Source organism: Lepisosteus platostomus, chromosome 12 (assembly GCF_059453375.1).
Source record: "Lepisosteus platostomus isolate fLepPlt1 chromosome 12, fLepPlt1.hap1, whole genome shotgun sequence".
Lineage (NCBI taxonomy): Eukaryota > Metazoa > Chordata > Actinopteri > Semionotiformes > Lepisosteidae > Lepisosteus > Lepisosteus platostomus.
In genome coordinates this window covers 8,690,314-8,715,809 of record NC_142622.1, presented here as the reverse complement: position 1 = coordinate 8,715,809, position 25,496 = coordinate 8,690,314, and the positions used below count along the sequence as shown (strand labels likewise).

General features: G+C 39.3%; 1 protein-coding gene across 2 annotated transcripts in view; it reads right to left on the bottom strand.

Moving 5' to 3' along the window:
- Positions 1-25,496, bottom strand: part of vps13b (vacuolar protein sorting 13 homolog B) — a 325,535-nt gene that overhangs the window by 285,966 nt on the left and 14,073 nt on the right. For both annotated transcript variants that reach the window (XM_088600797.1, XM_088600796.1), the window contains exons 4-5: positions 8,384-8,504; positions 8-175 (exon numbers count right to left, since the gene is read on the bottom strand). In XM_088600797.1, coding sequence (XP_088456923.1) covers positions 8-175; positions 8,384-8,504 — 289 coding nt within the window. The remainder of the gene's footprint in view (positions 1-7; positions 176-8,383; positions 8,505-25,496) is intronic.

Genomic DNA, 25,496 nt, shown 5'->3' with positions numbered 1-25,496 from the left:
CAATTACCGGAGATGTCCATGAAAGCCCGGTCCCAGAATTCATCCACGGTGTAGCACTCCGCTGACGTGATGTTCACAGACAGCACTATGTCATCCTCCACGTACTTCAGGATGAGGTTGTTGACAACGATGTTCACATTATTCACCACCCGTCTGATGAGGCTCTGCACGTAACCTGGAAGACCGAAGCAGCAGGCACGATCAACAAGCCGGAAGGCAAACCCTTAACACGTGCTCAAGGGATGTACAATTCACAGTGACATAACATTCATCAATAAGATGGTTGCAAGAGGAGGCATGTGCAAACAGCTGAGTGAAGTTAATGTAGCTCCATAAGCTGTCATGACAATGATGCTATGCAGTCTCACAGTCCTTGGATAGAGGGACACAGCCAAAACAACCAAAATCACAAATTATGGTCAGGAGCTCCAGTCCAAAAAAGTATGTTTAGGAAAAAGCTTTATCAGCTTTGCAACAACAGGAAATGCATTTTAAACACGCTGCCGATACATGGGATCAAAAGAATTAATGAATCCCACCCCCTTGTTATTTTTAAGCTATGTTAGTCACAGGTAGTGGTTAGGCCTGCGGAACCCTAAAGCATTTTTCACTTGGATTAGTCTGGTAAAATGCCCCATTGTGTAAACAGGTACAGATCTAAATCACTTTGAATAAAAGCACCAGCCAAAGAGTTAGTTTTTTATCAACTATTCAACACAGACTTCCAAAAAAAACCGACCTCTCTTAGCGCTCATGGGTAACAAATGCCTTTGCCTGTATGTGAGAATGATATGCAAAAGAGCACAATCCAGAAACACGGTGCAAAACAGAAAGTCAAATTGTTGCACCAATTCCGACTGAAGTCTATTTATTCAATGTAATTCAATGTATTCAACCTCAGGTCTCAATGCAAAGCCAACATAACCGACCTATACAGTCTACTCAGACTCATAAATAAACACAAGGCCTGACGCATTAACTCTGTGTTGATCTTTGTAACCTTTGGAAATGAAGTGCAAAATAAACGGCAATGTCTTCAGAAGTTTCCAGACCTTTGCACTGTTTTCACATCTTTCTGCTTTAAAGTTTGCAGCCACGACACTTTGAAGTAGCAATTAATATCTGTTATAAACACAAACACAAAAAAGAAAGCAAATAAAAAAATAAAAGGAATGATGACCTAAATATACGAACCCTCTGCTATGGAACATCTACATTTATTTAGGTGCACAAAATCACCTGAATACTCCACACAATTAGACTTTGGAAAAACCAGAGCTCAATGGCTGAGAAGTGAGAAAATGGTCAAAGCTGACCTATATGGCTAGGTAGCAAGAAAGAAGGCATTACTGGAAAAAAAAAACATCTCAAAATCCTGCAGGGAGCTTGCAGAAAAGCATTTAAGCGATACTGCAGACATGTGGCAAAATTTGTTGTGGTCAGACAAGACAAAACTGGAACATTTTGGTGTGAACGCCAAATGTTATGTCTGGTGCAAACACATCACCCCGTCAGCACCACTTGCACTGTCAAGTGTGGTGGTGGCATCATTAAGACGCAGTTCTGCTTCTCATCAGCAGGGACTGGGAAGCTTGTAAAAGACTTGAAGGGAAAGTGGACCTAGAAAGAAAACCTGCTTCAGTACGCATCTAAAATTGGGATGAAAATTTCACCTGTCAGCAGGAGAATGACCTGAGGCATAAGGCCAAACCTACCCTGGAGTGGTTCAACTGATGTTCTCCAGAAAACGTGAGAGCGGTATAATATTGTTTATCTCAGGAGACTTCAAAAGTGTGGGCCTGTTATATTCTGCAACAGCTGTTTCCACTAGACTGCACTTTCTAATCCAAAGCAATACCACGGTGACACTGTACTGCAGGAAGTGGCATCCTTGATATTACAATTCTGAACCATATCTTTGCTTGCTGTTTGGGGACTCCAGGTTACAGTCCTCTAGTGAGGTGGCCCAGTCTAAAACGGCCAATGTCTGGATCACAGATATCAACCAGTGCTCATGGTGAGCACCTTTACTGGACCCCAAAACACAGTGGATCTTTTAAAGCCTGCCTTACTTGCCATGATCTCAGAGTAGGATTTTGACAAATGAATATACAAATGAACCTCCACAAAATGTAAGCAAAATAATAATGGCATTACACAAAAGTATTTCAGAGACATTTTCTGCATGTGTTTGGGCTTCACATAATAATAATAATAATAATAATAATAATAAAAATAATAATAATAATAATAATAATTGCTTATACTTATATAGCGCTTTTCTGGACACTCCACTCAAAGCGCTTTACAGGTAATGGGGATCCCCTCCACCACCACCAATGTGCAGCCCCACCTGGATGATGCGACGGCAGCCATAGTGCGCCAGAACGCTCACCACCCATCAATCATCAGTGGGGAGGAGAGCAGAGTAACGAAGCCAATTCAGAGATGGGGATTATTAGAAGGCCATGATTTGTAAAGGCTAACTGGAAATTTGGCCAGGACGCCGGGGTTACACCCCTACTCTTTTCGAGCAACGCCGGGATTTTTAATGACCACAGGGAGTCAGGACCTCGGTTTTACATCTCATCCGAAGGAAGGCGCCTGTTTACAGTATAGTGTCCCCGTCACTATACTGGGGCATTAGGACCCACATGGACCGCAGGGTAAGCGCCCCCTGCTGGCCCCACTTACACCTCTTCCAGCAGCAGCAGCCTTAGTTTTTCCCAAGAGGTCTCCCATTCAGGTAGCTGCAGGGCAACATGGCTGCTGGATATGCAAACATACAATTTGCAAGTACTTACAAGTGGTGCCAATGACTATAAGTAATACAGCAATGCCTCTGCTGTAGACTACACATAGACTGAAACTGCCACTACCTCAGAGAGTGACGTAATTAAGAATCACACCAGAAAATAATTTGTTAACTGATGCTCAGGTACCACTTGACACTGCATGCCACACTGTCAAGTCAGACGCCTTACAATTTTTTATCATATATGCAGCAAGTGTGCGACACAATCAGGAAACCTTGGAGAAAATAAAAAAAGGTCTTGGAATATCTGACCGTAAGGTCCTTGAGGACACAAGGACATTCCTCTTTCTAGTCTTGATTATATTGGCCTGCTTGTTCCAAACATTATACCAAGGGCAGGTGATCAAGAATGTGATATTTTTAACTTCCAACAGCCGCACATGTGGCACAGTCATGCAGAACCAAATGCTCTTTTCTGACTTCATATTTGCTCTCTGCATTCATCCGTCTGCCCCAGCAGTGTCACGGCAGTTAAAAAAATACTCTTATTTGCAACAGGGATCATATGAGCCAGAGCTCTGCAGCTCTCTACTCAGGTTTGAAATGCACCAAGGGAGCCTGCCTCCAGCTCTACCAGCCAGCACTAATGGTACACCATTACCGAGAAACAGAAGCTCACAAGGAAAAACATACATGGTAAGGTCATTACTCAACAAAGCAAGAAAGAACTTAAAATATTACAGACAGGGGAGTTTAAACCATAAAATATGAAAATATACAGCAATAAATCCTCTTAACCACAGGACCAATGGTATTATTCATTTCTCCCATGTACTGTTAAACCTAGTCACTGAGAGTTAAACATATAAAACTTTAATGCCTTTTCCTTATTTTCCAACTAAAATGTTTGCTTTCCTGCATGTACACGTCTCTCTATGGCTGTGACAGCTATGAAGGGTATTAACAGCGCTGGCGTCCCTTTAATTAAACAGATGGGCAGCTCCGCCCAGTGCCTTTGCCGCACCACCATCCACACGCGCTTCCCACGTCTACGCAGGGAAAGCACCTCCTTGACATCTTTCAGCTCACGTCATCACGGCCAACTCTGCCAGAAGCAGGGAAGCAGACATGTTAAGCACCAAACGTGACCCAGTCAACAGCTGCAATGAAGACTGCTTTCAGTTCTCTGCAGAGTTCCATTTGAATTCGCGGACGTGATGGCTTTTAGCATCTTCACCAGTGACGGTTTCATCCCATTGGTCGGGAATAAAATGAAAACTGGAAGGACAGACTCGAAATCTTCCCCGTCTGAGTGCAGTCTGCACAGGTCAAGCAACGCGCTCAGTACCGCACCTGCAGACGGGCGGTAAAACCAGCACTTTGCCCCCCTGCTATTCGTAGCTCTGGATCTCATTTGCCAAGGCCAACACGCCCGCTGCTCGAAACCCTGCTCTCCCGCGATCGCGCCAGCCTGAACTTCTGTCAACAATTGACACAGCCAGCACCTGCACAACAGCCCACAGGGAAGAAACACACTTAAAACTGCTCAACCATAAAATGACTGGAAAAAACGAACTCCTTTATGTGATCCCAGTACAGGCAAAGTACTCTCATCAGTGCAATACAGGAAAGAAATACTATACTGTCCATGTTCACGTTTTCCTGTGTACGGAAAGTATTAGCAGCTATTAGTAGTGCCAATTATTGTGCTGCTTAGAACAGACTGACAGGCTGAAGACAACCAAAGCTACATATAATATGTTAAATGAGCACACTTAAGACTAGCAATCATTAGTGATTAATTATAAATATAATGTAAATATTAAAATGTAATATTGCTTAAATGTACCATCCTATTTCAAGCAAGATGTGTAATTCACAGAACTGTGAAAACCCTCTTACATCTCACAGGATTTGTCTTCCAAGAGCTCTTATTAATCTTATTAATTAGATACAATTCAGAGGCTTTCCAGAAGGTAAAAGCCTTTGTATTGCATTCCTACCCAACGTAAGTTATGTATTGTATGCAAACCTATTAGGCTATATAGCCTAAATGTTGGTTGCATCTTCCCATTTCTTCCTGGATTTATTTTCTAGAAAGGGCTTTCAACCTTTTGACACTAGGGTCTTTCCACAAGCTCAGCTCTAATGAAATCAAATACACACATATGCATAGTCAGCAAAGGTCATGCCCAACTTCCAGAGATTGCTCATGGAAGAAAAAGCCGCATCTGACGTGCTAGAAAGGGAAATCAGAACATTTTCCAGACAGACAATCTTGTTCTAATTCGAGTGCCGCAGACTAGAGCGTTATTACTCACAAACATGCATCCAGAAAAGATGTTCATTGCTTCCACTACTTGAGAAAAAAAAAACAGTTTGATATGTAGAACCCACCTCCTTTGCCAGAGGCCAAGGAAGTATCTTAAAAAAAAAACATAAGTGAAGAGGATAACTTAAACCTGCACTCTGGGCTCCGAAATATTCGATACACCACTTGAAAACATGATATGTGAAGGCCAAAATTATACATTACCTGGCAGGTTAAAATCGAGGAAGATGATGTCAGCATTAAATGTTATCGAATGTGTGAGAGTGTGAGATGTAGTGGACGGTGCAGCTCTCCCACAAGGTTGTTAAGATGTGTTTGCCAGGAGTGTGACAGTAGCTTAACATGATATTACCAGGATTCTGATCTAATTACATTGTGGCAAGTACATTTTGATGTGATAAGAGCAGGTTGATGTCAGTGGGCGTGATGGAGTAGTCATGAGCTGAGTGTAAAGACCTGCAAAGTACATATTGTGATGCTTTCTGGAACAATGGCATGGAATGTTTTTATTTATGAACATAAAGCTCCATTTACTTGCAGATCTTTCTTCTTTTAAGAAAGAGACTGCAACCTGGCCAGCAAAGTTATAAAGGGGAAAGTGGGGCTCACCCACCATCAACCGCAAATTGTGACAGTGGACAACACACTGACCCCCTTTGCTCTTTCTGTACCAGTGGGGCAGAGGCAAACAAATGCTGCAAAACAGATGTGCCATCTTGCATGGGCCAAACAAATAGCTTACCAGGCTGCCAGCATGGGAAAATGCATGTATTTAATTTTCAATAGGTATGTGACAATGGCGCATATATTTGAAAACCACAATTGTTAGCAAACTCCGGTGGCCAGCAGTTTCACCACAAGCAACTGGCAACATAATCACTTTCAGGATAGCCTAAGGTGGAATAATTCAAGGGAATGAGTTTCTGTAACAAGCAACCCATATCATATGAATTAACTATTTTTTTTTGCCACAGGAAGAGTCTAAATGCAACCAGCATGTGAAAACTTACAGCAAAATAGCTGTATAATTGATGTCGGATTTCTTTAGTTTTCCTGCATTTTGGTCATTTAAAAAAAGAATGCAATTAGTTCTCAGATACAAATGTACGGATTTGTAAAATTCATCACTTACATTAAAGACCATATAACTATATCACACTTTTTCATTCGGCACAGACAATTCAGACTGACGTGATATTTGACATATTTAAAAATGAGCAAATTAGCTCTTGTGAGGTTTAAGCGAACACATCTGCAGTGAATTGGGATGCACTGAAACAAAAGAGGAATTCACAAAGCCTTATTACAAAGATAATCTAACAAACATTTACAAAAGAATAAAACTGTTTACAGTAACAGTTAGAAATCGAATATGACAATTTAATGTTTTTCCTAAGCTGCTTAAACCTAATCTGAAACTACACAGAGAGGCATTAAAAACAAAACAAATGAGAATGGTTCCAATACTCATTTGTTGCAATTTTTAATGCTTCTCAGTTTATAATTAAAAGTATATACAATAGATACATAGATATGGATATATATAGTAGTGTTTAATTTCATATTTTTTCTTCCTTTTCTTGTTTAACTTTTTATTTCTGAATTGAAACAGAAAATGCAGTTAGACTTTTATTGCACTTAAGCAGTTGTTTTAAATATTAATTGCATGTCTCAGGTTTAAAAAAAATATTCATTTAATCATGACTCCCTTCATAATTTTTCTCATTTCTATTTAAATCAGGTGGGACCATTTGATCATAAATCAAAACAAAAAACGTCTTCCATCCTCTAGAATCCTTTTTCCTTTTCTTTTACAGTTTGTCTGTTTTCACAGCTGAGAAGGAAAAAGGTTAAAGAAGGACTGTCTTTTCTGTCCAAGAGTCACTTAAGGAATTAACCTTGAGTTCACGAATCAGCTCCTAATGGGTACAGTGAGACCTACAGTGTTTCACCTCAAAGAAAATATACAGCGCCGGATTTAACAGTCACTTGTGCTTACTGCTGTAACAGCTGGAGAGCGATCCTCCCTGGTATGTAAAAATCCAGGTATGAGGAACTGAACAATTAGGCCTCAGCTAAGTAGATAAGCAATACGTCAACTAGTTCTAATAAAGGCCTGATAATCAGCAATTACTCTGCAGACCATCCACATTGCATTGCCTCTTTACAAGGGGAACATCTCACTACTATCCGGTTCTAAAAATATCATTTGTGAGATTCAGAAAATGCCTGAGGCATGTCATATCTTTGGGGTCCCAAATGCAATCGTGATATGGGACTGAACAGACTGAGGTCATTTTATAAAGAGTTCCGATAAGGCACTGTAACCTATTCAGTGGCCACTACTGTCACAGTGTGACATGGCAAACTGGAGCCTTGCATGCACAGGGCAAGACTATGCCTTGAGCAGGAGGCTAGCTGTGGTTAACTGTATCATCAGGACAGCATGTCTTTGGATGGTGGCAGATAACCAGAGCACGTGGAGGAAACCCAAGCAGTGATGTAGGGAACATGCAAACTCCATATAGAAGTTGCCCCAAAACTCAATACATGTAAGGCAGCAGCACCCACTTTTAAGCACCATGCTTGTGCACAGTAAATCACAACATCAATATGCCCGTTTAAAACTAGAGGTGCCTCCACAAAGTCACATCTTAACTCTCTGGTTTGTAGCTCCTTATAATCCATGTCAGCATGACTTGCCCTTATCTGATGGAAATGGAACTGTCTTCCAGCTGGTATACAGTTACCTCTTAATCAGTAATCAGCAAGACAAGCGCTGTTCCTTTTTTGTATTACCTTAAGCATGCAATTTATCTGTGGTGAATTATACTTCTTTGCAAAACATAACATCTCATTGCTGTGGGGATGGTGCTGGTTCCTAGGTAATGTTCCTGGCTGATGGGTTTGAGAGCAAAAAAAATCACACACCGAATCCTAAAAGATTTTCTAATTCAAACAAAATAAAACCAAAAAGTAAATCAAACTGAAAGTCTGGAGAAGGAGGCAACTGAATCTCAAGAGTTGAAATTATTTTTCAGCTTTCCAGGATGCTCATTAACAAAGGACATCGGAATGAGCCATGTCCCAGTCGGAATGGAGCAAGACCTTGTGAGAAGAGTCCTGGAGGCAATGGGCCTTGCTGATAAGGCCTGACTGCAACTGATTCATCGGCAGTCCGGGCCAACCCTCCCACTTGATCTTTTATTCATAAGCCTGCCTTGTCCTGGTCATAAAAGCGTGGAAGCAGTGATGTCTCACTTTATGGCCCGCTCCCCCCTTCCCTCATCACTCACCCGGTGGTAAGTCAGGGTCGCTGGGCGCTGCCTGATGGATGCGGCGCGGCTTGGCTAATGATTTAACACTTTCTGCTGCGCTGCGGCTGGTTGAGCTGGAGCCGCAGCTCTCATGGTCCTCCTGTGAAACAACATCAACAAACAATCATCTGGGTCACTCAGGCACTGAGGGGGGGGGGGGGGGAAGAGCACGCACTGCTGAACCCCCGACGGTTTACAACTAGGACCAAAAGCTTTACAAATAAACCTTGATTCCAGGCTGGATAGTTCAAACGCCCACCGGGGAAGCCCAGAGACATGATTATCAACATTCAAAGGGTGCCGCATTTTAGGAAAGAAGGAATGCCATGCACACACACACGAATCAAGCCAGAAGTGTTGCTAAGTGAGCTGAGACGTGAACAGAAATGTTAAGAGAAAGTTCAATATGTTTCACGGGAGAAGCAGGAGGAGGACGTTCAGATGGACAGCACACAACATGAACATGAAGAGATGCATTTTTATAGAGAGGAATCTGAATGCCAAGTGTGTGCTTATTTATTGGTCATATGGAAATAAGAATCGCAAGCACAAAAATTAAAATTGGTGACGTATTGTCTGTTTTTCACTGTCCTACAATAATCCCGATTATCAAATCCTACTAAGAAAAATAGAGCCTTGTAAAGTTGTCATTGTAATGGATCACGCACAAGGCATTTTCACAAAAAATGACCATCTCTAAGGAAAAAGTATTCACCTCTAGCATGGCTTTGATTAGAGTTTTATAAAACAGTGTAACCTTTTCACTGGGAAGCAAAAGCATGTGTAGACAGTCAAAACTGTGAGGGATCACATCTGTTTAGCATTTAACATTGGATAAAATCACAGGTCTCAAAAGTCACAGTTATCCTCAGTAATATAAACAGCAAAGGTGTCAAAATGAATCACATCTGGTAGCCCCTATTTCATGCAAAGTTAGAACTGTTGAAGTCTGTAATGAAGATTGCATTTCAAACATACTTTACATAATTCAGAGGTGGCCACTCAAGAACTCAATTTATTCTCCTGTAAAATAAACGCTTATAAGGACAAAACAGCAAATGCACTGAGAAAGACGATCTGAGTCATCTTGAACCTCCCTGCTCTGCGTTTCACAGCACTTTGCTCCAAAACTGCAGAACCATTCCATCTCTAGAAATGGGAATAGATAAACATTAGGAGAGGAATAATAAATAACTCACCAGGGTGAAAGTCTGGAGATTAGAAATGACAAAAATCAGATTGTTGTTGATTGCCCTCATTTCTTCACAAAAGCCGCAAAGTTGTAATGCACTGTGTCTGTTATTTGGGACTACTGACAAAATTTAAATCTGTATATATTTCCGTAAAAACCTACAATTAACTGAAATCACAGCTCAGAATAACTTGCTCTATAGTGTAAATTAGAGCACTATATTTTTTTTATTTTACAGCTGAAACTAAAAGAGCTGCAGTTCGAATTGTATTGATTTCCCTGAATAAAAAAGTTGCACTTTAGTTTTGTTTTTTAAAGTGGATATAAGCAGACCAAGAAAATAAAATATGAGAATCGCAAATGTAAGTGTTTTCAGTAAGCAAACACAGAGGAAATAAATGTACTTCTAAGGCTAATAACCGGAGAAAACAGTTCATGGTAGAGGACATGAGCTCTGAGATCCTTTCGGACTGAAACCTCTATATAAAAGCAAAGAAATACTATTCAAAAACATCTATCAATGCTAGTTCAGATGCCATGATATTCATTTAAAAAAATATATTTGAGCAGAAATCTAACAGCTGGAATGAAAAGAGCATAAAGTTCAAGTTATACTAGTTTTCCTCAACCAAAAAAGTATCCTTTTGGTTTTATCTCTTGAACTAGGTATACGCATACAGTGTATAGGAATTAAGCTATGGACAACAAAAAGATAGGTGTACCATTTAATTATCAGTAAATGACCATAAAAGTAATTCAATCAGTCTTTCACACAGAGAATAGCTTATAGCCTGGCACTAACTGAACAAATGCTTTTTTTTTGGGGGGGGGGGGAGCCCTAAAACAATTTGTCTGCCCCAGCTGCTCTCAGAGTAAGATGATCCAGCTAATGCCATATCAGGTCAGGGAGGGAGCTGGGGGCTGGGGGGGCAGAGGAAAAGGCTTGAAGGCATGTCAGCTCAGCTGTTTCGTAAAGATGACGGCACAGGACCCCACCCCCAGTTTGAACTCTCCTCTCAGGCAGGCGCTCCCAAAGGCTAGGCTAGCCCAGCCCTGCCCCTGAGTGATGGAATGTGGGCTGAGAGGAAGGGGACCCCCTACTTGGAGGGTAAGTGGGTACCCGGTGAGGGTTAGGGCACAGGAAGGGGATATGTGACCCCTTTCAGTGAAAAACGTCTCGCCAGCAGTCAATCAGCGCAGCGGCCTTGACATTTGGGGAGACCCCGCGGTTTGACACCAGTTTGCCGTGTTCCCTCCTGAGGAAAAGCAAGGCCAGGGGCCGCTGCAGTGTGTTCGGATAGGCCGAAACGGCTGAAGCCACACACAACAGCCTGCTTCATGCACAAGTCAGGAAAGGAGACTTTTCTTCTACCGTCTCAAGCTTGAACAAGATTTAATGGCTTGAAATGTTATTTCTGTTATTTGGGACTACTAATAAAATGTCACACTGGAGAAAATATTAAACCAGTCCCCAGAATCTCATGTCCCTTCAAGGCAAAGCCATATCTTATTTTTAGATCAAAACCTGATTTTTTTTAGAACAAGAAAGCTTGTTTTCACTTTTGCAGAGTGTTTCGAAACTCTTTATGGGACTTTATTCTTAAACTGTATACATATTAATACACATAACACTGAATGCACTCAAAACAAAATGTGGATAAGTGATTTTTACAGTATGTTTACATTCTAACTTCAAAGAAACAGACCTAAAAAGTCACTTTGCTGCCAGTAAGGTGAAAATCTCCATTGCTAGAAAAAAAAAAGAAATCTGATCCCTTTTTATCTTGCTGACACAAACCAATCCCTCTCAGCAGTGACAAGCCACAGTCTAGTCCTCTTCTTCAGGGCCCACAGAAACTGGTCCCCGGAGAGAGGCCTGCTGCCAGGGTGCTGGATAGGCAAACATTCCCAAACAAATAAACAGGGAATGGGCGGCTGCTCATCCCTGGAGCGGCCCTGCACTACAGACAGCCGCCAGGGGAAACAAGCCAGACTCCACTCATTAAAGGAAAGACAACAAGGCAGAAAGGTTAAAAACTGGGAAGGGGTAGGGGGGGGATATGCCTGACAAGGCACCACAACTCACAAAAACAAATTTGCTAAGAGGCCCCAACTCCACCATTATGCTGAAAAACCTTTAAACACAGCTATCTGCTTCAGCTTTATGTAGCACTTCAACCAGCCTAGATGTCTAGAGTCCCTTGCCTGAAACAGCAGATTTCATTTCATTTCATTAGGGGGTATCATGTCCAAGTAGGTGCACAAACACACACACATTTTAATGAGATAGCCCACCTTCTAAACCCGGACAATCACCCATCTCCCATAAAACAAATACATAACTCATCTAACATGCGGGCCTCTTCTTTTGCAGATAACTTCTAACTTCAGGTTATGAAACCACGATACAAAATTTATGTGCAGCTACTGTTGGTATTGAAACAAAATGGATATAAAGGTGAAAAGAAGGTCACAAGGGGAGGCAGGCAAGTTTACCAAGGATAACGTGGTAATTAATGTGAACCATACGTCAGTTTTTCATTTGCCATCAAGACATACACCAAACACTAGAGAAACTGACTTTCCCTGAAGACGTATTTACAGTAATGAAAGTGGAGTACGCTAGGCTGGTGCTGTGTGCTGAGAAACAATCTAAGTTAATTTCAAGGTCTTTACTACACGAAGATCGAGCTTAGAATTTACACCTCGCTGATATGAAAACCTCACACTTCAAGTGCAGAAATACCGTCATAGCAGGGCTTAATAGAGTCTTAACAGAAACTAGATGCAGATGAACACCCTGCAAAATCCAGTGAAGCAGAACGGAATATTCTGCTGAACGTTTCTTTAGTGGAAACACCACATGACAAAAAAGCTTTTATTAAAACAGTCCCAGCAAAGGTATTTCAACATTCATAAAAACGGGTGCTTTTCTAGCATGTTTCCAGTCCTGTAAAACCCTACATTCTGTCTGACTTTTTCCCCCCCTTTGTGGGGTTTCCAACTGACTTGTACTGGAAAAAAGATTATTTTTTTTTTTAAAAAGGTTGAAAATGTATGCAGATTAAGCAAATCTCCACACATAGGAACTGTGCAACGAGATCTTTAATGATCACAAGCAGCCAGAACCTTGGTTTAACTTCTCATCCTGAAAAAAGTTTGGTGATCATTTACATTCTCACAATATGGTACTATGGTAGGCCTTAGGATATAAGGCACAGGATGTATAGCAGTCTTGATCTGTAAAATTCCAGTATGGAACAGTGTGGACAATACCTGTTAGTTTGATTTATTTTATGTGATGGTGATGTACTGTATTTTTTACTGCATTCAAAACTATTTAGACAGTCGAAGCTACAAACATTAAATGTCTTGCTTTATTATCCCCCTAAATAGGCAAAAATAAAAAAGCAAAGAAAAAAAAGTAAAATAAATACAAATTATAAATACACATTTCTTTTAACTTCATGCTAAAAGTTAATCACACCTAGACTGGAGGTTATAATAGAGTTGATATCTACAAGTGTATGTCAAATTGGCATTATTTTACTTTCAGGCTATTTTTTTCTCCACCATGTAACTATAACCAGTATTTTTAGCACAATGTCTGTGTCCATTTTCACAAGTACACAAACCCAGAACAATTGAAATAACCTAAAATATCTCTGCTATGCTTGATCAACACATAGCTACAGAATCTTACTGAAACAAATTATATACAGTACCTGTTCCATCAGTACATAAAAAAAGTTATCAAAATCATCTGTCCACCATCTGTCACAAGTGCAAAATATTTTTAAAAACTAAATAAAATCCTGGGTGTATAATCTAAAACTGCTATAGCTAGTAATTATGCACATACTTTAATACTTCAATAAAACATTTCCAAGCCTTATTTCTTTATAAAACCACGTACCACAGCAAAACAAAATATTTCGTACATACTGTACATGTTTGAGTTTACAGAACAGCTAAACAAAACTCTTAGTTCAAACATCAAGTCATTAAATCTACAAACAAGTTTTAATGAGTTTTCCTTTTATATTCTACCAACTAAACAAATCACATACCTAAAAAATTACCTCACTCTCTAGAAAGAGAATGCACTTCCAGATCTTTGTTTTATTCTAAAAGTAGAACTGTTTACAGGTCTGCGATACCAAAAGTGTTACTAAGCACATTTAGTTCTGCATAATGTTACAATGAAAGCACTCCATTAATGTTCCAAACATGTGCCTCTTTCAGAAGCCCAGAAATAAAACATGTTCATTAAAAGGATGTGAAAAAGTTCCAAGCCAACTGCCAAAGTCCGCATAATTATAAAAATATTTCACACTGGAACTAAGAAGAATCACAAAGATTACAGTGATGTCATAATTGACAGTACTGCCAAGAATGCATTGATTCTACCCAAGTCAAACTTGAGTGTGTTTAATATCTGGCTTCTACAAGCCCAGAATAACAATATAAATAAACAAAGAGCTGGGTTGTGTACTGAAGGATCAAGGAAGCTGTTAACTGCTCCTACTTCAAATCAGTTTTTTTCCCTTTTTTAGCAAGTCTTTGAACAATAGTCTCTTTCTGACTAACTAACCTGAATAAGTGTAATTGGTCACAGTTGCTTTACAGATGTTTTGACACAGGATAACCACAACTCCATCTGTTAGTAAATACCCTAGAGATGTGGGGTTTAATGTTGTTTAAGAATAAGCAAAACATTGAAATGTTACCTTGAAATACAGCAGGGGTCTGAATATTTTGATTCATTAGCATTTTCTTTAAATAAGTCTGTATAAGATTCAGGGTAAAGTATTCCAATAATCTAAGTAGCTAGGCATAGAGCAGTACAAATGATAAATTCTATATACTGCATGATTTGATTAATATCGTCACGAACATCACAAAACTGCAATCTATTTTCTTCTACTTAATTTATCCCAAATTGAAGAACTCGTGCAAAAAGCTGTTTTGATTTGTAAAGTCACCGAAAAGTCAAACTGTATTCCTGGTTCAACACTTAGGCTCCTGTAATGGAAAAGGTTGTCTTAATACTTTACAAAGTGCACCTTCACCATTACAGCAAACCCAGTTAAAGCTTCCCAGCGCAACATTAGCTTTCTGTCCTACATATTTCATATTTGCTATGGCTCTCAACAGCAGATTCAAAATCTAACCCAGATCACAAAAATGATAGTTTATGTGGTATTATTTTAACCTTAGCACATCACTTTAACCACCACTGAAGAATAATTCAGACTGATTTGGATCAAGACCTGTGAGAGAAAAAATATATAATATGTAAATATACAGTATTTACAAAAACATAAATAAACCGTTATCATCATAGAGAAGATCTCAGGGTTATTACAGAAAAATAGGAAATGTCTCCATTTATATTTGAGGAATATGTCATCATAACTACAGCTTAGGTAACAAATGAATTTCAACATCCATGAAAAACATGCATTGTTGACGTTCTTCTAAGTTTCTAAAGTCAAAACAAGAAGAAAAACATGGAATACACAGCAGATGACATAAACCCAAAATTATGCTTTTTGCAAAAGACTTCAAAGTTCTTGACTCCATTTGGAGAACACAATCAGTCTAATTTTCAATGATCTCAAAGGGATCCGTTTTCGTTTTTTCGGTAGAACAGGCCAAAGTATATTAGCGGCTAGCATGCACTTAGAACTCAAAAACATCGTTTTTGCAGAGCACTGATAAAGAGAGCTGATTCAGAACAAAATCCGAATATATTACTTTGCTCAGACTGCATATTTTAAGGTCAAGGTAACAAACGGATTTTACAGCCATCCTAACTGCAAATTAAAAACTGACCCCACTCATATTAAATTTATTTTTGGAGAAAACAAGCTATCTTTTTTCTCACTCACAACCTGATAAATAAGTAAAAGAAAAGCTAGCTGCATGTTTAATCAGTACAATTCTTCATTCATCTGAACATCGCATGTGGATAGACCATCTTCATTGCTTTATTTCAGCATTTTGTTGTGCACTGCCATTAAAGTTTGGAAATTCTTACCTTATTTCAAAACATTCAGTATGAGCCACTGAACCTTCTCTACACTCCAATCCCCATCTGCAAATGTACAAACTATGCTATACCCTCTGACACACGTCAGGTGACGCTCTCCTTGTTCCCATCGCCTCCAAATTCTCTTAGAGTACACAGGATGATCTGGGAATCTCCCTTGAGTCAGACAACATGGGCAAACCCATCCCTGTCCTCAGCCATGGATATTAGGAAGACCAAGAGCTTTGGTACAGAGTGTTGTCAATGCATCACAGATTTCAAGCTCTTGATAAATGATTTTTCCCACAACTCCCAAACCCTGACAATTTTATAATAAGCACATAGTTAATAACATGATATTTCTTGAAGAATGAGCTGTTGAATTGAGTCCTGGGATACCCTCTCCTAAACCTAATATCATGGAAAGACTCCTTCTTTCTCCTCCTAACTGTGCACATAATAGTTCCCCAATGCTTCTAATGGTTCAATACATCAAAAAAACACCTTAAATTGTCTTATTATTCAAAAAGGGTTGAGTAAAAAACAAAAAGCTACAACATTAAATATGCACTTGAATATGTTTTTCTTTTACGTGTAATTGCATGTGTAAGAATTCACTTCAGTGATGGCTTTCTTAGGTGGAAGATTGGCAGAACCACAATGAACTTTAAACCAGAAGGGTTTTATGCCATTTTAACTAATCATCCTTTGTGTGAATATTTATGGCGGAATACAAACCAATGTTTACTGGCGTGCAAGGCTGCAAACCTCTTAACGGTCACTGCTTACCATTAACCATCTTCCCATCCCGTTTGTGCCTGAGCAGAGGAGCAGGGGTAACTTAGTTTGGCCGCAAATATACTTTCATATCACTCCTCGACTTAATCAGGCCAAAGGTACACGCCACGCGATTGTTTAAAACATTAGACGACAGCCACTTCATTTCTCCTTTTCAAAAGGAAAAAAAGAAGGAACAGCTTTCCTGATTTAGATCTGAGGAGCTCTGGTTCTTTAGATGTCTCCATCAACTAACCACAAACCCTGGCTAAGCATGTGAAGCATTCTGGCTAAACTCTCATGTCCCCTGCTAATAACTGCAATGTGTACACCAAAGCACTCAGCACACAACCAGAAATGTAAGCTTACAATGTGAGCCAAAAGAAATTAATACCTTCGATCCAAACCACAGCTTCAGCTCATTAATTTCTAATATTTCAACATGAAATATTCCTGAGAGAGTACTGATAGGTAACCCAACCGGCTAGATGTTTTTCTTTGTATTTTTTTTTTTAATTTAATGTCTTCCTGAAGATGAATCCAATTTCTGTTTTATTGAAATGTGTTGGTGACATGGCACTCGATTAATGTCACTAAAGACAAAATTAAAAACAAAGCTTCAGCGTTCACTAACCTCTCCTGTCGGAGAACTTCATGGGTGTTTCAGCTGCATGCAGAACTGCTACCTAGGAGCTACTATAAATGTTGCACTTATCACAAATTTTAATTTGGCTAAATGTTATTTTTTGGTAAATGCTACAAACAATGACATAGAGAAAGAAAATAAACGGGAAGATGTGGTTCCTGTTAAGCCCTGCATGAATATTAATTCTTAGTTTAATTTCTCCCCGACAGAACTCAATGAAAAAAAAGACACCTTATACAGCATCCGATCAAACACCTTTCAATATCAGAAATGAATTAGCAAAATTAGCTCAAACTATACAGTATATGTCTATATGCAGGCATGCTAGTGATTTAGTTTATTCTGAGACCACGGGATTCAATGATTGAAAGAATTAGTTCAATATGTTGGCATTGCAAAAGAAGTAAAACAGCGATAACACTTTTGATCACTTTTTTATGTAAGTAACAATGTTTTCGAGTTAATCATCTTTGTATTTACTTCAACAGAGTGCCAATACTCTCTCCTATCCCTGGAACTTTTTAACAGCACGTTTTCTGTGATTTGCACTAGGCCAGTGGTCCTGTACGAAGTAAACCTGTACTACAGCCTGTTACACTGGATAGCCTCTGGTCAGCTGGAAATTATAACTGTCTCAAAGTTTAGCAAAAGATTTAAGCAATTATAATATAATTATAACACATGTAAATTCTTATCATGTTGGTCATTTTAAGAAGCAATGTGGTATTTCTCAACTGGGTGATACACTTTTCAAGGCATACAATGTTTATTATCTTTTCAGCTAACCATATGCTTTCCAAATCCTTTTTTCCCCCTGCATGAAGAGTGACAAGTTGAGCAATTATTCAAACTACATTCTTCCTTTGTTAGCCACACATCGCAGAACACTTTTTGGCTCGGTTCAAATCCAAATACACCCTCTAGCTCACAGATCACAGTACCCTGTTTTTGTTTTCATTAAATAACCCTTCTCAATTTATACATGACACAAACTGAGGCATACGGATACTGAACACCTACAATATTTTTTAATTAAACAAAAACACAAAAAAGTTTGTAATGCACGTGCACGTGCCAGACTCTCAGCCATTCCCTGTCACAATACTGAAGTGCGTATTTTCAAGTCAAAAATGACCGTGGCGCATTGCAGAGGTACGCCTGTGGAGTCCGATGAACAGAATCAGTAGTGAGGGACAGAGGCACCAAAGCCAGCCTGCTTCCGGACAAGTGACAGGAGGGGCACAGGCATCTTTCTCATGCCAACCAGGAAACAAACCCCAGGGGGAGGAGTTTAAGAACAGCCAACCAAACCAAAGCTGCATATCATAAAGAAACCAGGGAACCCATTCAAACAGGGAAGTGACATTAACATCGCACAGGCAGGCACTGAAGGCCACCATTACACTCGGGATCTCAGAGCCTGAAGCCATAGGAACCAAAAACATCTCTCTGTGCCACCCTAAGAAGGTGTGCATGATCTAGAATGATCGTGTACTGCCTACGCGAGCTGAGGAAGCTCAGAGTTCAACAGGAAGTGACAACGTACGTATGGAACTGTGAATGAGAGGGCGGTCACTTCCTCGATAACAGTCTGGTACGGCAACACAACTGCCCAAGAGAGGAAAGAGGAGAGAGTCGTGCACACAGCACCCGAGATCCTCGGACGTGACCTAAGAAAACAAAGCTAAAAAGGTGTCCGCTGGCCTCAATACGTAGATCTTGAATATGAAGATAAGTGGAAGAGAGCCTCGATTGATTCAATAATATTTATGGTGTATGTGCAAGTTTAACACATGTTTTGTTGTTTTTATCTGGGCTGCATTGGGGCAAATTCCAAACACCTTCCTTGACATGACAATGAAGTACTGATTTGAAAGCTCTCAAATTTCCTTACTAGGAGTTCGTTTACAAATGACTGCATCTCAAAACAGCCAAAACCTAACTGAAAAGGGGCTGAAAATTTCAACTCCCCGGCAGCTCTACGATCCCGGGTTTGAGTCTGGGTCTGGTCATTAACTGGGACCAGAATCCCCCAAGAAGCAGTGCAGGGTGGGTTGAGAGAACGGTGGGCTTATCTGTCAGGGCTTATCTGTCTTGCAAGCTCCTGGTGCTTCTGTGCTGGACGCTCATCGCTGTCTCCTCCAAAGGGCGCTAAACCACCTGTATGGGGCTATGACACCTTCCATGCGATAAAAGACCCTCTAAAGCAGGTTGGAGGAACCTGCCAGCACTGTGCAGTGCAAGAGCAAGCAGCCAGGAGCCAGGCAGAGAAAACCACAGATCCAGATTGCTGGGTGTATCACAAAAAAAAGGACGATCCTACATTAAAAAAGTAAAAGCTTAAAGTGATCCCATTCTTCAACATTTTTTTAAAGTTTTAGTATCTTATGAACAAGCATACCCTTCGCAAGGATTAGTCCACATGAGCAATCGCCAGATTGTCCATGTTCTACTCACAACAGACGTACAGGGTCACAATGTATTCAAGCAGGAAAAAAAAACACTTTGCAAGCACACTTGACTTATGTTAAAGGGAGAAAACAATTAACAGAGAAAAGAGTTTTAGATCCAGTTCTACATGAAGTATTGCCATCAATTTGAAGCAGAAAACACTGAGAAAATTAACATGCTTCCATGTACTGTAAATCCATATTTTATGATTTTCTACTTTAGTGGTAATCCAAGAGCAAAACACTGCTGTAGATGCAGCTCTCTGAATTCCAGTCTCTGAAGTGAAAACAAAGGCTCTGCAGTTGGAAAATTGCTCACCAATAATTTAATTTGCTAGTTTGATACAGTCCGTCATCAAACTCTTAATTAGTGTAGTAAATCTATAAAAATGAATAATGAATAAAAATGGTATATGTCCAAGCAGTGATATCATAATCACTGCCAAATTAATTTACACAGCCCCTCTCTCACATTACAGTACAAAGTCGCCAGTAGATTCTGCGGTTATTTTATGTTAATCACCCAAAACATAATTTAAGCAAATTTCCATTCAGTTACATGACTTTTGCCACATTACAGTTACTTTGCAACATCAAGTGTTTTTTAATTTTAACAAGGAATCATTAATTGCTTTGTTATAAACACAGAATCAAAGGCTACATCAAAAACTTCAGGGTTATCCCATTTAAGTATTTAAAAAATGAGTCACATTTAAGCTCTTTGGTTTTAAAGTTTGTAACCAACAGATCAAATAGCTTTGGGATATTACCCTAATAAAACACATTCAACGCCTAGAAAACATGGTGAATTCCACATAGGCTGATGGTCTAAAGCGCAGTGCGATGATCAAAGTGTGGCAAATACCAAAACTGCCACCAAAATTCTAATGTGCCTTACCAGTGCATTACACATCACTCTTTGATTTAAAATCTACAATTAACTATAAATCTTATAGTTGCCTTTTTATTGCTTCCCTGGATTGTCAAGACAATATAAATGATCTGTCAACAAAACAGCCTCTTCAAGCTCAACAATTGCCATTTTGCACTTAGTCTGTTTTTGCTACCAACATGCAACACCATCTGTATTTGTCTACATTAACTCTCACCAATCAAGTGTCTGCCCCGTCCTGAATTTTATCTTAAGCTTTTCAAGTTTCATTTGCTGCTGCTACAGTATTTTATAATCCTACATTGATATCACCTAAATTACAGAACTATGGACAGACATATACATGAGTATTCACTACAATATTACACAGACAATTAAAGAGTCTTCCTAAACATGCTCTCCCATAAGATAAAAACAGGAAGAAACTAGAAAATATCACCTACTGAGGAGAAGTGATTTTCTCAATACCGAATTCTAATACTTATAAATAATAAACTGAGGTTTATTTTCTTTACATTGTTTGCCACTCTAACTTAAGTTGTAGAATGTGGATGCCTTTGGTCATAATAAAAAAAGACATTTACATTTGAAAAGACAAAGTCTTTTAAGATTTTTTATTTGTTTTTTCTCTGTATTGTTGTACAGCATTTTCACATGCAAGGCATTAAATAGCATATTATCAACAAAATCACACATCACCTCCTGAAAAACATACTGTGCTGCAGAAAACATGCACTTTGACTATTTCATACCTGAAACACATTTTAAAAAAGTTCAGATAAAGGATCCCATTGGAGCAAAGTGTCTTTACATCTACTGTGACCCAAAGCACTCAGAATGCAAAGAATTATACTGAAAAGTGATAAAATGTGTCACCAGGAAACAATCCCTACAACAGAGTTAACTGAAGCCCATTTTTGGTCATGTTTTTTTATAACTGATATAAGTATATGACCTAGTTTTACTATATTACTACATACACAGTCTGTATAATTTCCACAGACACATGGTTTTGTTCCATTCCATGTGCATTTTACAAAATGCATTCAAGCACCAAGGCAAGAAGATTTTAGACTGATAAATGTGAGGTCTGCATTCAATAACGTGCAGCTGAGTCCACGGAAAACATAGAACATTTAAAAAGTATATGGAAGGCAGGATCTTAGCACCCCACAGCGCAAGACAAAAAATCTGAAATCGGATGGAAAAAAAATACAGCGGTCGTGGGTTTCACAGGTGACTCAACCTGTAAACGCATGAGTTCAGAAAGTACATCTGCTGTAGCTCAATGGGCCACATTCTGCCAGTTCAGGCCTTGGCAACTTTGTAAGCACGCTGCGATTCGTGCAGCGTACGGCTCACCCCTGGCCAAGTTTTTGTCAAGTGGACTTGACACAGCATGGGTATCTTCAACTTGCCACAGCTGTCACAGGGGCTTTCTTGGCAGTTGTGAGCTTGCAGTATTCTTCAGTAGCAAAAAGATGCCGCCCGCCATTTGACAGAGAGCTAGCACAGAGGAGCTGCTTAACAGCATGCACAGTCCCTGTTCCCCCCGTGTTGGGGTACTGGGGTACTAACAGCAAGCTGAGTGGGTTAACCTTTAGCAATTCTAAATTGAAAAAGGCATAAAAAGAGATGGAGACGCTAGGAAATCTAACTCCTAACAGCCACTGCCTGGGAGAATCCAGAACCCGAAAAATTGACTTTGCGGTCAATTTTTCTTCTTTCACATGACCATGATTTTCTTATTTCACATGGTGAAATGACTGGTTCGGCTACTGCATACATTTACCCCGGGATTCAAAAGATATTAGCTTTTTCCGAACAAATGAATCGCCAAATCTCCTTCCAGTTTTTACAGAATGTCGACGAGATTCATAGAGTGTGGTACACGACTACAAAATATTAAATTAGTCCTGTTATTTTGAACTGATAATGTCTTAGAGGAGACTTAGAGGAACAAAAACCAGTATTCACTAGCACGCACATCTAAGAAAATACATTGATGCTGCAGTACTTGTAAGCAATCTGAGCACTCTAAGCAAGCAAACTGAGAATGATCTGAGGAATAGATTGTCAGAGAAGTTGTAAAATACTTTGATTACTGTTGAATATGAAAGATAAACATGGATGGTAGACTATTTCCTACATTGTAATACCAAAAAGGCTTACAGATGTGAATGAACAAACCAGTCTAGCATAGTTGTACCACCTGAGTAACACAAATAAAAAGATAGACAGAAGCTCTGGTTTGTTTCTTAAAAATAAAGACTCCCTATAAAACTCACAGATGAGTGATAATAAATCACATTGTATTAATTGTAAAAGAGGCCCTAACAATATAAGCGCTCCAACTCAATAGCTCACTCTCAGGATTAGGGATTTCATGGGAATAAACAAATTTAAAAAATAGTTGCACATTATTAGGTGTCCCTGTACATCACAAGCTTTTCATTTCCATATATACACACACAATACCAATGAGCAATCAGAAGGAAAAAAACAGTTATTATCACAAAAAACGTACACAAAAAACAGAGCACTACCACTGGAATTAGAATTTGATGCACACAGTGCACTAAAATATAAAATATTTTTTAAATTGTTTTTTTTTAAAAACAATGGCAAATCATCAAACTCCATATGTAAGAAAAATCATAACTGAAATTACATATTCACAGCACGTGTAGACTCTTGGTCTTGGTGATCAAATTACCAATGGTTGGCAAACCAAAAGCCCGCAGTGCATTTTGCAATGTCTTCTGAAGTCATGCAGACAATTCTGGAGATTAAATATGTGCACTGTTTGAAACTTTACTTGCAACAAATAATGGGTATTACTTCCATATCACTACTGTGTACGGTGGGTGCTTTGATTTTTTGGGACGATGCTGGAGATGTGACTTTAACGTGGACTTAAAAATTAAAGTGAAGGACTAATTTTATTGAAAACAGCGGCTCAGACACGAAATGACAAAACAGAAGCGTAAAATAGACTAATCATGAGCCTATTAAAGCTGAACTAATGTAAAAGGCATTAAAAAAACAATGAAGGCTGTCAGCTGGACCCTGTCGGTAGAGTGCACTGTGCTGCATCTGTCTCGCTTAGAAGGCTATATGAAAATATACAACCCTGTGTTTTCTTAATATGGAGAATGAAGGACTGAGCCCTTGCAAATGAACAGGAAGAAAGCAGACAAATTCTAAAATAATTCTTCATTTGAGGTTCTGACAAGTCTAACAGAAAGACAGAAACAATGTTAACTGTATGCATCTGGGGAAATTGCTTGCTTTTAAGCTGGGGAACCCCCACACAATACTTTGGCCAGTACCGATGCTGAGCTCTGATCTTCATTAAAAAGCACAAAGCAGCACGAAATGTATGCTCATACCCAATTTTGAGTACTAGTGCAAAACAAAACACTCTCAGATCACACATAATTGGGAGTCACTAATGCATTTCTGTTTCTATAATTCTGATTTCTCTCCATGACTTGAGTATGAGAATATTTTCAGAAGTTATTGGCTGGGATTATCCTGTACACAGTGTCCAATTACAACTCTCCAAAATCCGTTAATTCTTTTTTAATCTTATGTAGCAGGGTAAATACCAGGCTTATTTATCTATAAAATGCATGCAGAGCAGCAGAGAAAACAGAAGGAAAGATAGGATAACAGATTTAATCTTCATGCAAGTACTGCCTCACTGTTAAATAAGGCACTTGTCTGCAGTGCTAACAGTTTTTACTCAAATGAGCTTCTTAAACAGCTTAGGGCTCAAACAAGGAAGGTCATATGTTTTTCCAGTTCTGTGCTTAAGTTACACTCCCTGATACACTGTATGATAAAATTAAGTGACTCTGCTGCATTCTGTCCATTGTAAAAACAATTCTTCCATCCAAGAAACATTGGCCGACTACATCATATGATGTCTCTGACTGTAGCTGAAAAGCAGATCAACACATTCATCTTCTCTAGAATTGATTACTGCAACGTCCTACTAACTTTAGCATGTCCAGAATCCAGCAACCAGAATCCTGAACAGGTCACTTGCAAGTGATCACATTACTCCTGTCCTGGAGTCCCTGCACTGGCTTCTTATCAGGTTTTTTGTCAAGACCAAACTTTTCATGGTCACCTGTAAAGTTCTCCAAAGCTTGGCAACCGAGTACCTGTCTGACTTATTATCTTCCTACTCCCCACCTCACAACCTCGTTCATCTGACTCTGGTCTTCTCTTTGTCTACACACAGTACTATGGGTGACAGGCCTTTTCATGCTTTGCCCCAGAGCTCTGGAATTTTGTCTTCAAGGATATCAGAGAGTCACCTTCCAAGTGAGTTTTCAAAACCAGACTCAAAATCTTCTTCTTCAGAAAGGCTCAATTGATGCCTGTGTCTTCCCCTTGGCATCTTCGACAGCGCTCAAAACCCTTGTTTTTTGTTTTAAATTGTATCTCCTATTTTTGTTTTTTGTTCTTACTGTAGCTGCTTTTAGAGATGCTTTGTATAATTATCATCATCACCGCCACCACCACGCATCACTGAATGGTGAAACCTCTTTGATGGAACTGAGTTTAGGAATTTAAACTTCAAGTAGAATTTTTTTTCCCCAGAGAACAAATAAAAAAAGCAACCTGAAAAGAAAATGATATACATCGAAAATGTATTCTTAAAATTAAATTAAGAAGTCCGTTATAACGACATACGGGTTCATTAAATTTAGATGTGTGTGTACAGTATATGAAATAACTAGGCAAGTGAAACTACATTTGAAAAAATAAGATGTTCTGGACTTGAAGGAATTATATGCATGGTTTACTGTCTAGAAGTTAAAGGGCATTCTAATTCACCAGGCAAATCCATTATTTATAAGGGGGGGGACTGTAAGGGCACTAAAAATAGTTTGGAAGGAATCTATAAAGAAAGGCCCCTGAACTGAAGCCAAACCAACAAGTATTAAAGGAACCTCCCACAAGCATCCCGTGGCAAAGCATCAATCAGATACAACACATCAGGAGAAAATCCACGGGCTGCAGTAAAACTCCAGATCGCAGAGAGCCTCCTGCCAAAACCTGCAAGGCCTCCGCAGAAACTCCGGTC